This window comes from Tachypleus tridentatus, chromosome 10 (genome assembly GCF_004210375.1).
Source record: "Tachypleus tridentatus isolate NWPU-2018 chromosome 10, ASM421037v1, whole genome shotgun sequence".
Classification (NCBI taxonomy): Eukaryota; Metazoa; Arthropoda; class Merostomata; order Xiphosura; family Limulidae; genus Tachypleus; species Tachypleus tridentatus.
In genome coordinates, this window is record NC_134834.1 from 80,742,253 (window position 1) to 80,757,799 (window position 15,547).

The 15,547-nt window shown below is 34.5% G+C and overlaps 1 protein-coding gene and 1 long non-coding RNA gene across 2 annotated transcripts in view; one reads left to right on the top strand and one right to left on the bottom strand.

The window, feature by feature from the left end:
- The window catches only part of LOC143229692 (uncharacterized), a 27,950-nt gene extending 12,803 nt beyond the window's left edge, over positions 1–15,147 (bottom strand). The window contains exon 1 of the long non-coding RNA XR_013016001.1: positions 14,997–15,147. This is a non-coding gene — a long non-coding RNA (uncharacterized LOC143229692). The remainder of the gene's footprint in view (positions 1–14,996) is intronic.
- On the top strand, positions 485–3,686 carry LOC143228133 (uncharacterized). The gene is made up of 2 exons (XM_076459449.1): positions 485–609; positions 2,676–3,686. Exons 1-2 carry the CDS (start codon positions 532–534, stop codon positions 3,282–3,284), a joined length of 687 nt encoding a protein of 228 aa, XP_076315564.1. The 5' UTR covers positions 485–531; the 3' UTR covers positions 3,285–3,686.
- Positions 15,148–15,547: the final 400 nt, after the last annotated feature.

The window sequence follows — 15,547 nt, forward strand, 5'->3', positions numbered from 1 at the left end:
GAGTAAGAGAGAAATGGCTATATAATAATGATATACTGTGTAAATATATGGTGCTACTATTGTACTTAACTTAAGCAGCTGGCGATTAAATCTGTTTGAGATAGGGGAGTTCTTCTGACCAAAGCTAAACGTTTAAACGTGCCTTGTTTTACCCATTAGTGATTGAATAGTTGTTCTAAACAACCAAACACATTACTAATTATAAAAATAAAGAGTACTCTTATCGCCAGAGTAGACAATGCTTGCACTATAACTCATTCAAGCTTATCAGTCAGGTAGTTCTTTTATCGAACAAATCCATCACAAAATGGCATGTTCAACAGGACTAAAATCTACCTGAAACTCCGAGATGCAACACTGCTAAAACATGCAACAGAACTTTGATGATTGGTTGAGGACAACTGCTAATCATTACAGAAAAGGACTTTTATTGGCTATTCACTTTATGTTCATATATATATATTGTGTAGTTGAGTAAAGGAATACATTCTTCATAAAAACTGACATTCGTCTAAATAAATTGACCGCAACATGATACAAATAACGGCATTTTTGTTTCTGTTTCTTGCAGCTGCCTTTCCGACCGTGACGGGGAAGCGCTTACCCCAGGTAACCTTTACAACATATTCTCAAAATATTGTAACATATATGATTTACATATAACATTAATAAATGGGAAAACCTGTACTCCAAAATTGCTTTTATACACTTATCTAAGCCTCGAATCATCTAGCTGTTTTTATTTAGATTAAATGTAATTTATGAACTAATATTATTTTCGCATCAAAGTTGGCAGCCCTGTCTTATACGCGTGCTGTATTTGGATAGAGATAGTAAAGTATATTTCCAGCAGTAGGCACATAATCAGAACACTCTAACGAGTTACGCATACGCACTGTAGAATTAGGTAGCCCCACTCTTTTATATCGTGTTTAAAAATAATTCATGCTACATTTTTGAAAATATGTAATTTATTGTTTTTTTCAATTTAATAAATAAATAAATTAAATGTGTTATTAAATAATACATCTTTAAAAATGTGACATAAAACTTTTTAAACAATGTATAAAAGGAGGGTGGCTAACCACCACCACAACCACCTAAATCTGCCACTGAAATGTTAGGCTTTACTGAATCGTAAACCAGAATTCTGAAGTACGAACAATGTTTCTGTAGCAGGTACAATGTAATACAAAAAAAAACCTAAAAGTTAGTCATTTGAAAGAAACGAGAAAAACATATGTGATTAACATTCAGGGACAAAAATCCTTTTGTCTTTACCGTTGTCCATGTGTGTATTTCTTTTTCCCTTACAGTGACTTCAGGCAGAAGTTAGTGTAGTGGTTAGTGTACCAAGAATGTAAATCATCGTCTGTGGTTGTTACTGATTTTGCTAAAAATCTCGAAACCTACAATTCTAAATTATGGGTTTTATTACCTAATATAGACTCAAACGTTTAAGTCATAATTTCATGATTTTGATTTATGTTATTAATAAAGTAAATAAATTTAGCATAGCACTGTAATAGGATAAATATAACTGATTTAAAACCATTGAGGTTTTATATCCGCTAAGTAGAGTTATATAGCTGTAGACTTAACGGATCATAAATCAATATTTCACATCAGATATTTGTAATTTTTAGATTTAACTAAATCTCTATATTGTTGTTGTTTTCTACATCTACTAGTAGAACATAAATAATTATAATTAATCTTATAAACTGCCTTTTATTAATTAATAAAATTATAATGAACGACAAGATGTATCAAATAAGAATAAGAACAACTTTATTTATTTTCAAAGTTTCGTTAACATTGTTTGTTTTGTTAATCATACAGCTTAAGTAGCTTTAGAAATACAATAACTCCACAGATCTGTATCGTTGCTGAATTTCGCGCAAAGGTACTCGAAGGTTGTATGCGCTAGCCAACTTAATTTTGAAGTGACATCCAAGAGAGGAAGGCAATTAGTCAACATTATCCACCGTCAACTCTTGTTGGCCTCAATAGTGGTATTTGACAGCCACTCTTATAATTCACTCACGGCTCCAAAATGCGGAACGCGAGTCACTACTGAACCACACTCGGTCCAGGTATCTAAAGAGAAAGACCTTTGTTGGACAGCTCCTGAACAATATACGTTATATTTCAGTATATCTAGATACTCCATGTTAAAAAAGATGGACGTAACACATAGGAATAAAAGTATGCAGATATCTAATGCTATATGTTCTGTAAACCATATATTATGGACTTGCAGTTTTCATGCTTGGTTGACCTTATTAATTTCTATTTCTTTGGTCTAACATTTTGTACGTATAAATGCTTCAATATAAAAATTCACGGCTATATACTTCATAAATTTAAGGATATATCACACTTCGAGTCCTTTCCTGTGTTATAGCTTAAATATGTACGCATTTTTAGATTTTTGTCAAATTTTCATCAGGTATTTAATAGTATTATCCAGGTTTATTGTTTTGTCACAATTTAAAATTTAAATTAACTTGTCCAAACTTTTCATATTTAGTTAATAGAATCGACCCTTTATTCACTTTACGAAAGTGCTGACAGGAACCAGAGGTATTTAAAAAAAAATAGAGTACAGTAATCAGTCAGTCTCAGGAAGTGTGGAATAAGTTACTAACAAAGAATTTTTATCTGATCCTTAGCCTAAAAGGTATATGAATGAAGACATTAAGATAGGGGTCGGAAAGCTCAGAAAGGAAACATTCGACAAAATTGACAAATCCGCTTTCAGTGGACTCGATAAAAGAACTTTTGACGAAATCGACAGAGGTGCTTTGGGAGGACTCAATAAAAGAACCTTCGACGAAATCGACAGAGGTGCTTTTGGAGGACTCGATAAAAGAACCTTCGACGAAATTGACAGAGGTGCGTTTGGAGAACTCGATAAAAGAACCTTCGACGAAATCGACAGAGGTGCTTTTGGAGGACTCGATAAAAGAACCTTTGACGAAATCGACAGAGGTGCTTTTGGAGGATTGAATAAAAGAACCTTCTATGAAATCGACAGAGCTGCTCTTGAAGGACTCGATAAAACAGCCTTCGATGAAATCGACAGAGCTGCTTTTGGAGGACTCGATAAAAGAACCTTCGACGAAATCGACAGATTTGCCTTCGGAGGACTTGACAAACGAAGTTTCTCTCTAATTGACAAAGCTTCTTTCAGAAGATTTGGTAAAGGAACCTCTGACGATATCAATAGTAGTGGTCTCAAAAAACCCATCGGATTAACATACTCTCACAGACTGTTCTGAATGTTATCTGGTATAAACATCCAGCCCAGATAATAACGTATATGTACTGTACTTTATAAAAACAACAATAATTAATGCATTCACTAAAATGATTATTTTGTTTCATTAAAACAAAAGTATATGAAACGTATTCGTTGCATGAACAAAGTACGTAGCTTTGACTATACAGACCTAACTGTATAAACATTTCTGTAAGAAAATTTGTCAAAACCAAGAAGTAGAAATTAGCGAGTAACTTCGACGAGTATTAAAAAAAAGCTGGTTATGTAATTCATGTTATTAAATCTCAACTGAAATTTCTTATAAGAAATCGTTATACTCAAGAAACAGACCAAAAAAATTGTTACTTAAAAACAATTTGTCAATGCCACTTTTAGCTTATTAAAAAGATACGATTAAAGTTATATTGGTGTGCGTGTGTTTTTTATAACAAAGCCACAGCGGGTTATCTGCTGAGCCCACCGAGCGGTATAGAACCCCTAGTTTTAGTGTTGTTTATTCGTAGACATACCGCTGTACTTGGGGGGGGGGTACCCATATCAAAACATTTGATATGGGTATATTAAACTTCGAACATCTTTTTATCGAATCTTTGAACTCACTAGACGCTAACAAATAAGTGTTGTTTAAAATATATATTAGTGAAGAAAGAGCTGAAATTTCTAGCTTTGTTTGTTTGTTTTGGATTTTCGCACAAAGCTACTCGAGGGCTATCTGTGCTAGCCGTCCCTAATTTAGCAGTGTAAGACTAGAGGGAAGGCAGCTAGTCATCACCACCCACCGCCAACTCTTGGGCTACTCTTTTACCAACGAATAGTGGGATTGACTGTCACATTATAACGCCCCCACGGCTGGGAGGGCGAGCATGTTTAGCGCGACTCGGGCGCGAACCCGCGACCCTCAGATTACGAAGCGCACGCCTTAACGCACTAGGCCATGCCAGGCCCAAATTTCTAGCTATTCGAATTATTTTTTCAAATATTTTTTCGATTGTTCAGACCTTATGTTAAAATACTTAAAATTTGTTGTATTTATGATCACGAGTTTTACTTTAACATTGTTACTTCATTAAAGTTTTTCAAGTATCTTCAAAAATAAGACATAAAAACAACCTTAATTTTTTCGGTAAAGTTGAAGTTCTCAGATATTTTAGCATACATTTTTATGTATTTCTATTCATGGCAAAGCTACTTAGAATACTGCGGTCATCCCCAGCTTTTTGCCATCATGCATTGACACTTGTAACAATTCAAACACTCGATCCAAAATTTATTTCCGAAAACGCAATTTTTCAGCGAAATGAAAAGGTTCAAATAAACATATGAAAGAGTGAATTTAAAGAACTGGCTCCAACTTTGAAACGTTAACGTAACATACAGTGATAGACACAAACAGACAATTTAATTGGGATAATTATTTAAACACTTTTATGTTATATGACAGAGATGGCGAACTTTTTGACAATGTGTGCCCATATTGGGGATAATTTTTTAAAAACATTTTCTCGCGTGCCCATGGTAATTTTTACCAGCAGATTATCATTTATTATTATTCTGAATTATTTCAAATGAAACATAGTTAGGAGTTACATGTTATTAATAACTATAGTAATTCACAAAAAAATTAAATTAATGAATTAGTAACAATAATAATGGACTTTTTTTAAGGAAAAAGAAGGAGTTCTCTTGGATATTTACGTTTATTCGTTGTTTTACTCTTGAGAGAAAGCATTTTGTGAAATAATAAGCTTTGGTTCATACTATGTAATATAAATATATATATATATAAAACAAGGAAAGGTAATTAAGCATATTTTACTCTTAGTGAGACTTTTGCTGCTGCACCATTGATGACAGATATTTTATATTTTACATTAGACCTGTATTTTGGTTGTTTTAAGAGCTATGCATGCAGCACTAGTTTCATCAGCAAGTCTATTCATATAATTACACCTTACAAAGTTCACCACTGAAAATAATGACTCGCATAAATATGTTGATGAAAATACTGTTAATACTGCGAAATGTTTCATACAGTCAAAAGTTTTAGAACCTCATTTTCTACAACTTTCTTTGTCATTCCAACCAATAACCGATCTCTTTCAGTACTTTCCAGTTCAGCTCTTAAGTCGACAATTTTTTTTCCTCCAAATTGAGCTGCTTTGTAAATCAATCGGTTGCATTTTAAAATTGTTCAAGTCACTCCACTGCAACATTTCCAAATTCAGTTTGTCTGACGTTACACTTTTGCATACTTTATAAATTTTGCAGTTTCTTCAAATAACCTGAACTTATTAAATCTTAAAGAAAATTGTTCAAAAGTTGAATTAATGATGCTTGAAAATTGCATTTGCAAGTTCCAAATATACATTTTTTCATGAACTTCAAGATCTGTCATGTATTTTTTAGGTTTTAAAAATATTTAAAAGTGCCATTTTAAAATCACATTAAAATTTTCAGTTTGATTTCAAAAGCTTTTACGTTATCAAACATAACATCAAGTGTTTTGCCAGATCCCTGTAATTTGGTGTTTATGTGATTTAAATGTTAGGAAACATCTGTAAAAAAAAAACATCAATCTACAAATCCACACAATATCATTTACTTCTTGACAAGAACATTTTTCATTTGTCAAAAACAAACAAATTTCATCCAAACACTCAACAAATCGTTTAAGGATATAACCGATACTTCGTCAACAAACTTTGTCGAATATAAGTAGTCCTGTGTACACCGAATTTGCCTCTCTCAGTAAGTTCTGAAATTATATTTTTTCAAAACACACGCAGAAATAAAATTACCACCTTTGGTTACAATTTCCATCACTTTTTCAAGCTCCTTAAGGCCAGCTTTTGCACACAAAGCCTCCTTGTGTATAAAAGTCTACCAGTGGATTTCTAACATATTTTGCAAACAGATTTATAAAACCTGCCTCTTTATCAATCATGTTTGGTGTACCATCAGTTGTCACGGAAACTATTATTGAAAGATCATCGATTGGATAATTCGTTCACTACTGCCTCACATACTTCAGCCACTGTGGTACGTTCAGGTAACATTACCAAGATGACCATTTCTTCGCATATTTCACCACCCCCACAAAATCGTGCAATATTGGCTTGCCTATCTGATGATCAGTATTTTCATCAAAACAAATGGAAAGGAATTTACATGAGCCAATATCTTTTGTTAGTTGTTCTGCTATGTTTGTTTCCATCTTTAATATTTTATCTTTTACTGTGTTTCTACTCACTGGTATTTCCTTAATGCGAATTTTTTTTTTTTTGCTTTTTCTGGAAAACCGTCAAAACGTTAAGGAACACATTCTATCCATGATTCTTTAATATATTCCCCATCATTAAGTGGTTTTCCATGTTAAGCAATAATCTCTGAAATCTCTACATCAGCAGCAACTAAGTTGGAACTACCTGAAACAAGTTTCATCAAAACATTTGACTGCATGTTGTTGTTGCTGACTTCTCGAGAAATGCGTTCTTTTTGTTCTTTCTCACTTTTATCACAAATCCATTTATGAACAGTTTCATAATGCCACCTTACAGAAGAAATCCTGCACACAACTGTTTCAGAACATAAGATACATGATGCTTTATCACCCTCTTTGATCGTGTTAAATCTTTCAGTCCACAATTCTTGAAAATCTCTGCTGCTGCTCCGTCCATTTGAATGTTTTGTATTGCAATGCTGGTTGAGCTGACAAACTGAAAAGGGTGAATACACTTTAAAAATACCTCACCAATTAACTTATTTATGATAATTTAGCTTACAGTAACATAACAGCAGATGAACATTTATGTCATTGATATAAGAATAAATATATAATTAACTAACTGATCAAAAATATATACGCATGCCACGCCAAATAGCATATCTTTAACAATATAATTCATATATTTGCTGTGAAAAAATAAATGCATGTTTACGGTTATTATCACTAAATATCCAGTATTCATTCACAAACAATGAAAGAAAAATATAAGCAGAACGAAGCCAGTACCAACAGTTTATTTCTATTTTTACTCAATGGGTAAATGTGTACAATGTACAATGGGTCTGCGATGAATTCGAAACGTGTCATCCATTGTCAAATGTTCCTGCAACTGCAAAGTTGGCGCCAAGACGGCGTGAGACGTCTCTTGTGAACATTTGTCACTTCTCCCAAGTTGGAAAATATCATTAGCGCTGAAGTTGGCAATAATGATATATATATATATATTTATCTATTCTGGGTTCGCGTTAGGGTTTAAAGAATCAAGAGGCGGCACTGCACGCTGCGTGACAGCAAAATCTTTTCGCGTGCCATAGGTTCGCCATCATTGTTATAGGATGCAGTAAACTATATCTTACAAATAAAAACATTCACAGTGATCCTTTTTTATCGACACGATTGTCCAATAAGGTCTAGTACAATCCTTAAAATTTATATCACAACAACGAGAGGATGGATAAAGAAGTAATTTACAAACATATGGGAAGATCTGAGCTAAGCCTTGTTTACCAAGTGGAATCATAGAAACATTACGACAAAAGATTTACTTAAAAGCGTCACATGTTAAGTATCCAGTTTTTTGCAGTAACTTTTCACTGACCTAATACTGACTTTAAGGAATCCATTCAATTCAAACGTGTGAATAAAAACGTAAAGGTATTAACAATTTTGTGATGTTGTTTCAATCAATGTCAGTCATCTTGATGAAAATCAAATACACGATGACATTTACATATTTAAAAGATGTCTGTTGAAATCAAATTTCGAGATTAACGTTTCTGTATTGAGCAAAGTACAAATAATTAGTAAAGTAGGACTAATCCTCGTCGGCCAGTCATAGGCGTACAGGTTGTTTCCATAAGAAAAATACTATTTTAGATGATTGTTTTAGTCGATTCAATATTTAATCAATTTTTGTGATAAAGATTTGTTTGTTTTTGAATTTCGCGCAAAGCAACTCGAGGGCGCTCTGCGCTAGCCGTCCCTAATTTAGCAGTGTAAGACTAGAGAGAAGGCAGCTATTCACCACCACCCACCGCCAACTCTTGAACTATTATTTTACCAACGAATAGCGGAATTAATCGTAATATTATAACGCCCACACGGCTGAAAAGGCGAGCATATTTGGTGCGACGAGGATGCGAACCCGCGACCCTCAGATTACGAGTCGCACGCCTTAACCCAGCTAGCCATAAAAAATGGATGACGCGAAACACTGTGTGTGTTTTCTTACAGCAAAGCCACATTAGGCTATCTGCTGAGACTACCGAGGGGAATCGAACCCCTGATTTAAGCGTTGTAAATCCGTAGACTTACCGCGGTACTAGTGGGGAGCATGTTAAAGACTAAATTTGGCACAGACGAACCAACTGCGACTTTTACCACAAGAAAGACTCCCGAAAATATTAACTATTTCATTCAGTAAAACTTATTTCTGGTAAATCAAAACCTGTTGATCCTACTTAGACACAACTGTTACTTTACTTAACCTTATTTTCCACACCAAGTACTAGACGTCAAAATGCACCAGACGCTAAAAATGGATAGACTAGTACTGTTTCAAAACAAGCGAGGAATGGAAACAGTACATTAGACACGTTCGCATGAATTCCACCCATTTACGTGTCTACACGAGAAAAATAGATTAGTGAGTTTAATTTTAGTCTTATTTCTGGCTGTCTTAAGAGCTCTTCTTGTGGCGTTCATAAATCTCTCCAATAAACTGACATGTATAATACACTGTCTCGATTTGATATCACAAGCCAAAGCCAAACTGTTTATCGAAATGTGTTAAAAATTTCGGTTGATCATCCCAACAAACTCAACAAGATATCAAATGGTAGTTGTGTCTTCGTCTATATATATATATAACATACACTGCTTGAATAAAAAACGTGTAGCTGCTTTGTCTGTGCAGTATAGGTTCGTTTTTGTTTATTTCTAGACATTTGCAAAACATTACTCAAGGGCTTCTTGCGCTAACTAGCTGTTCGTAGAGAAATCAGCTGGTAAACAGCAGTCATAGGCAGTTCTTGTCTGAACGAATAATAAGGTTTAATCCTCTTCTTCAGAACGCACTATCGGTCCCAAACTCCTGCATATTCTCAGACCACCAGGGTAACCGCCAATAACGCTCGGCAGTGTGTAGAATACGATCCACCGAATAATATCCAAACATGTTCCAAATTCCCTCTGGCACTTGTTATTTCTTACTTGATAAAACAGTGATTGCAAAGCCTCCCTTCCCCTGTCTTAACATTAAACTGACCCAAATTTAGAAATGTTTGTTTGTTTGTTTTGAATTTCGCGCAAAGCTACTCGAGGGCTATTTGCGCTAGCCGTCCCTAATTTAGCAGTGTAAGATTAGAGAGAAGGCAGCTAGTCATCATCACCCACCGCTAACTCTTGGACTACTCTTTTACCAACGAATAGTGGGATTAACAATCACATTATAACAGCCCGACGAGAGCCGTAACCAATTGGCCATGCCGAGCTTGTTATTTTGAGTTTTGTTTTTATGCTTCACCTGTAGTGTTTGTAGATGCTGCTTACCTTTGGATTCATGGTTGAATAAAGCAAACGTTATTAATTTGGAAGCGAATAAATGATTCTGAAAGTGTAAAAGAAGAGCAATAACCCTGATAAATTAAAACTGAATTAAATTAGAAGAAAGTCAGCTGTACGATATTGATTCTGGAGAAGATGGAAACGCTGAGACCTATAAAACCATTAGTGCTATATACAGATGTATCTTTTTTCATATTTCACGGATTTCAAATTTGAATAAAGATTCTGAATAGTAGAGCCAAATAGTCTATTTTTACCAGTTAACGCCTTCTGAAACCCAACATTTCAAAACTTGGCGCGACGCCTAGAGCGGTCAGTTTTTCGTGACCGAAGGTCTTAAAACGCAACTCAACAATCTACTCAGGTCCTTCTACCGACAGATTAAATTCCATATAGCCTTTAAATCGTCATTTTATATCTGTAGCTTTTTTAGAACTAAGGACATTTTACCTTCACTCTTACGTTTAGAGGTCGTATAGAGACGTTCATATGGTAGCTCTCCATTTACAAATAGGTTTCTTAGAGCACAGGATAGTTTCTAACAGAACTGGGCTTAAAACTTAAAACTTCACCCATTCTCCTACAAATTACAATATTAAATTCTACACCTAGCTGGATGTATTCTTGTTGTCAGTGAGGTAGAATTGTGAATCTGAATGTTCAAGGTTTACATCTCGTTGCTGCGAAAACGTACTCTGTCCTTTGGAACCGTAAGTGCACTATAAGTATGTGTGTTTTCTAATCAGCAAAACCACATCAGACTGTCTGCCGAGTTCACCGAGGGGACTTAATCCCCTGAAGCATTGTAAATCCGTAAACTTGCCAGTGTAGGAGAGAGGAACGAGTACACTATTATAGTGACGGTCAAATCGCACTATTTGGTCAAATAAGAGCTAACAGTGGATATCAGTGATGTCGAGAAACCCACTTGTTGAGAAATTTATATGCAAAAACGGCTCGTTTGGGTTGAGAAAATATTTTACATAGAAGAGCGAACAACGTTTCGACCTTCTTCGGTCATCGTCAGGTTCACAAAGAAAGAGTAACTGACCGGAAGCTGACCACATGTTTGAAAGGGTTGTGTGTCGAAATGTAGAGGCGGTATACAACAACTTAAACCCAAAATAAACCAATATAAAGGAACGCCTTTATACCTATATTAATATAATAAATAAATAAAATTATATATTCAAACATCTAATACCGCCCTCTACATTTCGACACACAGTTACACAACCCCTTTCAAACATGTGGTCAGCTTCCGGTCAGTTACCTATTTCTTTGTGAACCTGACGATGACCGAAGAAGGTCGAAACGTTGTTCGCTCTTCTATGTAAAATATTTTATCAACCCAAACGAGCCGTTTTTTCATATAAATTTAACAGTGGATATCGTTGAGTATCTGCCCGCCCTCTAGTTTACCGATTAAAAATTAAGGAAAACTATGTATAGCTTTTCGCGAAATTCTAAAACGCATGCACAGACAATTTCACTCAAATCTGGTACAAGCCATTTTAAATATATTGGACTGAAATTGTTAAAAAAAAGAAGAAATTCTAGTTTCATGTAACGATATCACAGTCCTTCTTTGACAAAGGTCAAATTCAATAATTACTCTAAATTAAAGTCAGAGTTTATGCAAAGATTCACGCTGCGGTTTGTACCGTAAATTCCCTACATAATTTCAACAGATTCCTGCACGTTATATTTTCAGTAATTTCTTGATAAAATGTTTAACTCAACTTTAGAGGAAAAAATTACATTTTTTGTGATTATTATTGAAATCAAAAAATAGAAACTTTTAAAATTAACATAACACAAATAATTAAGGTTTACAAAATACAACTTTGACATTCATTACATGTTGTGTTCGGTATTACTTTGGCTTTCATTTGATATTTAATTTTAAAGATACTTTAGCTTTCATTTAATGTTTTTTTCGTTTCGTTTCTTAATTCCAGTCAAAGGTACGTAAGAAACCGTTTATAAAACACTCCATGTTCACGAAGAAACGTTTTACGTCGGCCACAATAATAATAAAGTTGAACAGGTTTCTTCCAACACAAACTTGGTGAATCACGCACAGGTGGAACACGCATTGCTGAAGGCTTTTTGCATCTAGCATTGTGTTCGTAAACATTCAAAACATCAAAGATAACGATATCCAATAATCCCAGAATGGACTATCCTCCATTTTCACCGTTTTATGATAATCAGTACAAAGTTCTTAATTATAAAATATTATTCAGGGATAAGTTCGTAAGTAAACAGTAATAGTTAAATCTAGTTATTAACAGTTATAAGTTCTAACACACAGTCATATATGACCTGTTAACGAAATATGAAGGAGCTACGAATTTTCATCTGTTTCAATAATTTCCGATCTGCAAAGATTATCCAAGAAATCTGCCTGGACTGCACCATTATTACGTAATACATTACAACATTACTTTACGAGCCATGTAACATCATAAAGACATCGGTGACATCATAAAGATTAAATATCAAATTCCTGTAATCTTTCTTAATTATTAACAACTCATAAATACACTGTTAACATATTTCTTTTAAATATCAGATTTACAGAAATGTAATCTTAATACATACATGTCAACAACATTCTAATTATTTCAATAACTGTCATAAAGGGGTCTATTAACGACATTTATCGCAAATTTTAAGGCTATTCAAGTTGAATATCAAAATTTCATCGTCACTCATATAACTCATCCACGCCTACAAATTGTGAGCGCGGTTTTGCAGAGACGGATTGCGAACCATTGACTCTTAATTAACATTCTGACTCATTTACCACTAGGCAACGCCTCACCCATACGGAAAAAAAAAAAACACTGATAAATGATAATGTGTTAATGGCTTTTGAAAGTGAAGAGATACGCATGGGCTACGACTATTGGCGAGATCGAGGTTCGAATTTTAACATAAGTCTTAAAGCCAAACAAGAATAAATACTAAATAGTTTCAAAATTGTTAGCACTATAAGAATACAGTACAGTGAATTACCATTATTAAACTTCTATCCACATTAGTTTCAATAAATTACTTATGTTTGATTGGTTTATAAAGAAAACACAACATATCCGCGTACCACCTGACATCAATTGAGTTGCTCAAATATTACATATAATAACGTTGCAGGAAAACATGTATCGCATAGGCCTTTTTAATGTTCATTTTTAAGCGACCCTCTTTACTTCAGTCTTCATAACTTATTACTGTCTTCGTCATTATTCACATTAACTTTCTTAAGACAAGGTTTTTCGTTAATATCTATAATTAAAAATTCTTAATACTTCAAACTTATTGATATATACACTTTCAAGGCCATACTTTCCGCACAATGTCTTTATTAACATATTTTGGAATAGAACTTTCTTAGCTGTTCTTTCTGTACTATGTCTTTAAAGACATAACTTAATTCGACGTACTTCAAGCGTTTTAATAAACGACTTAGTAGGTCATAGTGGCAACCAATACATTGAGTTCTTACCCTCTCTTTAAACAAGTGAACTGCATAAAATGCAGGTCAGTGTGTAGAGCAATCAAAAAATCAATGAACACTGTCCAGAATAACTTATGTCTGCATTGGCTTTTTACCTTAACTTACTGACTAACAGTGCTACCATACTGTGCACATTGTGACAGTTTATGAAATGCCATATATACAATGTCCAGTTTTTTTTAATCAAATGTATAAATCCTCAAAGTGCGAAGTTTTTTTACAATGGTTTCTTCATTCATTTTTTTCTTTTTAGTTAAACACTGTTCTCCACACCATGGGTTTTTTTGTTTGTTTGTTTTGGAATTTCGCACAAAGCTACTCGAGGGCTATCTGTGCTAGCCGTCCCTAATTTTGCAGTGTAAGACTAGAGGGAAGGCAGCTAGTCATCACCACCCACCGCCAACTGTTGGGCTACTCTTTTACCAACGAATAGTGGGATTGACCGTCACATTATACACCCCCACGGCTGGGAGGGCGAGCATGTTTAGCGCGACGCGGGTGCGAACCCGCGACCCTCGGATTACGAGTCGCACGCCTTACGCGCTTGGCCATGCTAGGCCCACCATGGGTATCGAAACCCGGTTTTTAGCGTTTAAGATCTGTATACTAAGTCACTGGTGTGTTTTTGTGATTGTTTACACGTAAAGATAACACTATATACAGCTACACCCACCCATTAGGGTGGGGATCTTCATAATCTAAAGAGTGAAAAGCGTTAAAATCAAAATTTTGAAAAGTTTCAACAATGGAGTTTCAGACTAATGTTTGAAGCTCTTGTACTGAACATTTAAAACATATGCAAGTCCATAAAATAAAAATCCACATTTACAATATACAACAAATAAATATGGTTAGACTACGTACCAGCAGTTTGTTAAGAAACGTCCCAAAATTGAAACATTTTGAAGGTAATTCCCCTACATCTATATTGTTAGTGGTATAAGGGATGGTTTACGTATTGAATATCACTGTAGGCTTAAGAATTAACGAAAAGTCTGCTCGAAAATGTAACAAAACAACATTTTTCAAAGATACTCCATTTTTCCGCCCACTCTATTTTTGTTGTTTCAAAATACGTGTAAGGTTATACAACTAAAACTCAGTTGAACATGTATTTCATGCTATTTTTGTACACTATACACGAAAAACAACTTACGTTATCATAACGTGTATTGGAACGCAACGGTATATCGTGATGTGCTGTGATACGATTTCTAATTAAACATCGTTTATTTGTTAAATTTCGTGCAAAGCTGCTTGAAAGCTGGCTGCGCGAGATCTGTTCCTAATTTATAAGTAATAAACTAGAGGGAATGCAGCTAGTGAAGGCCAACCATGACCAAATCTTAGGTTACTCTAATCAAATAGTTGGATTGACTATCGGTTTAACATAAGTACAGTGACAATCAGGACATACCAGATTTACATCGTATAAAATATAAAACTTTTCTTCTTTTTGGTTTTAAATACGGCAAGTAACTTTCTTTTACGCATGTAAAAGTTAAAAAATAACAGCGTTGTTTCGAATTCACTATAATGCACAGTTTTAAGCCTTCTTATTGTAACATCAAATAAAGATGTCATTTCTGGAAATACCGATAATAAATAGATATTACCAGAGGGCAGAAGAGTCATTTGGCCTGGGTCTTAAATCTTGATACTTGTTTGTTCGTTCGTTCGTTTAATTTGTTAAGTTTTACAAAAGATAAAAGAGAACGGGTCCTCTCTGAACCTTTGAAAGAGCTGAGTACAGAATGTCTATCGTGAGGTAAACCTATTTTTAGCTCTCAAACTTAACGTGACGTACAATGATGTTACGAGCTTTTGTTCCTCCCGTTTAACCTTCTAGTCATAAAAAATTAAGGTGACACTTTTCTCAGAGTTAGTTAGTACTCAGGTACCACTATGCGAAGACAGTAATGGGGGTAAAGCATTTCTAAACGTTCATATTAAACGGGGTTATACACATAAACTTGAAACATTTGTTTCTGATAAGATTTTCATACAAGAAAGTTAAGTGTGATTTAAATTAGAACCGTGTGTGTGTGTTTTCTTACAGTAAGAGCCACATCGGGCTATCTGCTGAGTCCACCAAAGGGGATCGAACCCCTGATTTTAGCGTGATAAATCCGTAAACTTACCGCTGTATCAGCGGGGGACTAAATTA

What these genes read in the sequence shown, in the direction of transcription:
- LOC143228133 (XM_076459449.1), top strand. Translation starts at nt 532, where the DNA reads ATGATACAAATAACGGCATTTTTGTTTCTGTTTCTTGCAGCTGCCTTT. An exon ending in CGGGGAAGCGCTTACCCCAG is followed by an intron (nt 610 to 2,675) that starts GTAACCTTTACA and finishes TCTGATCCTTAG; the next exon opens with CCTAAAAGGTATATGAATGA.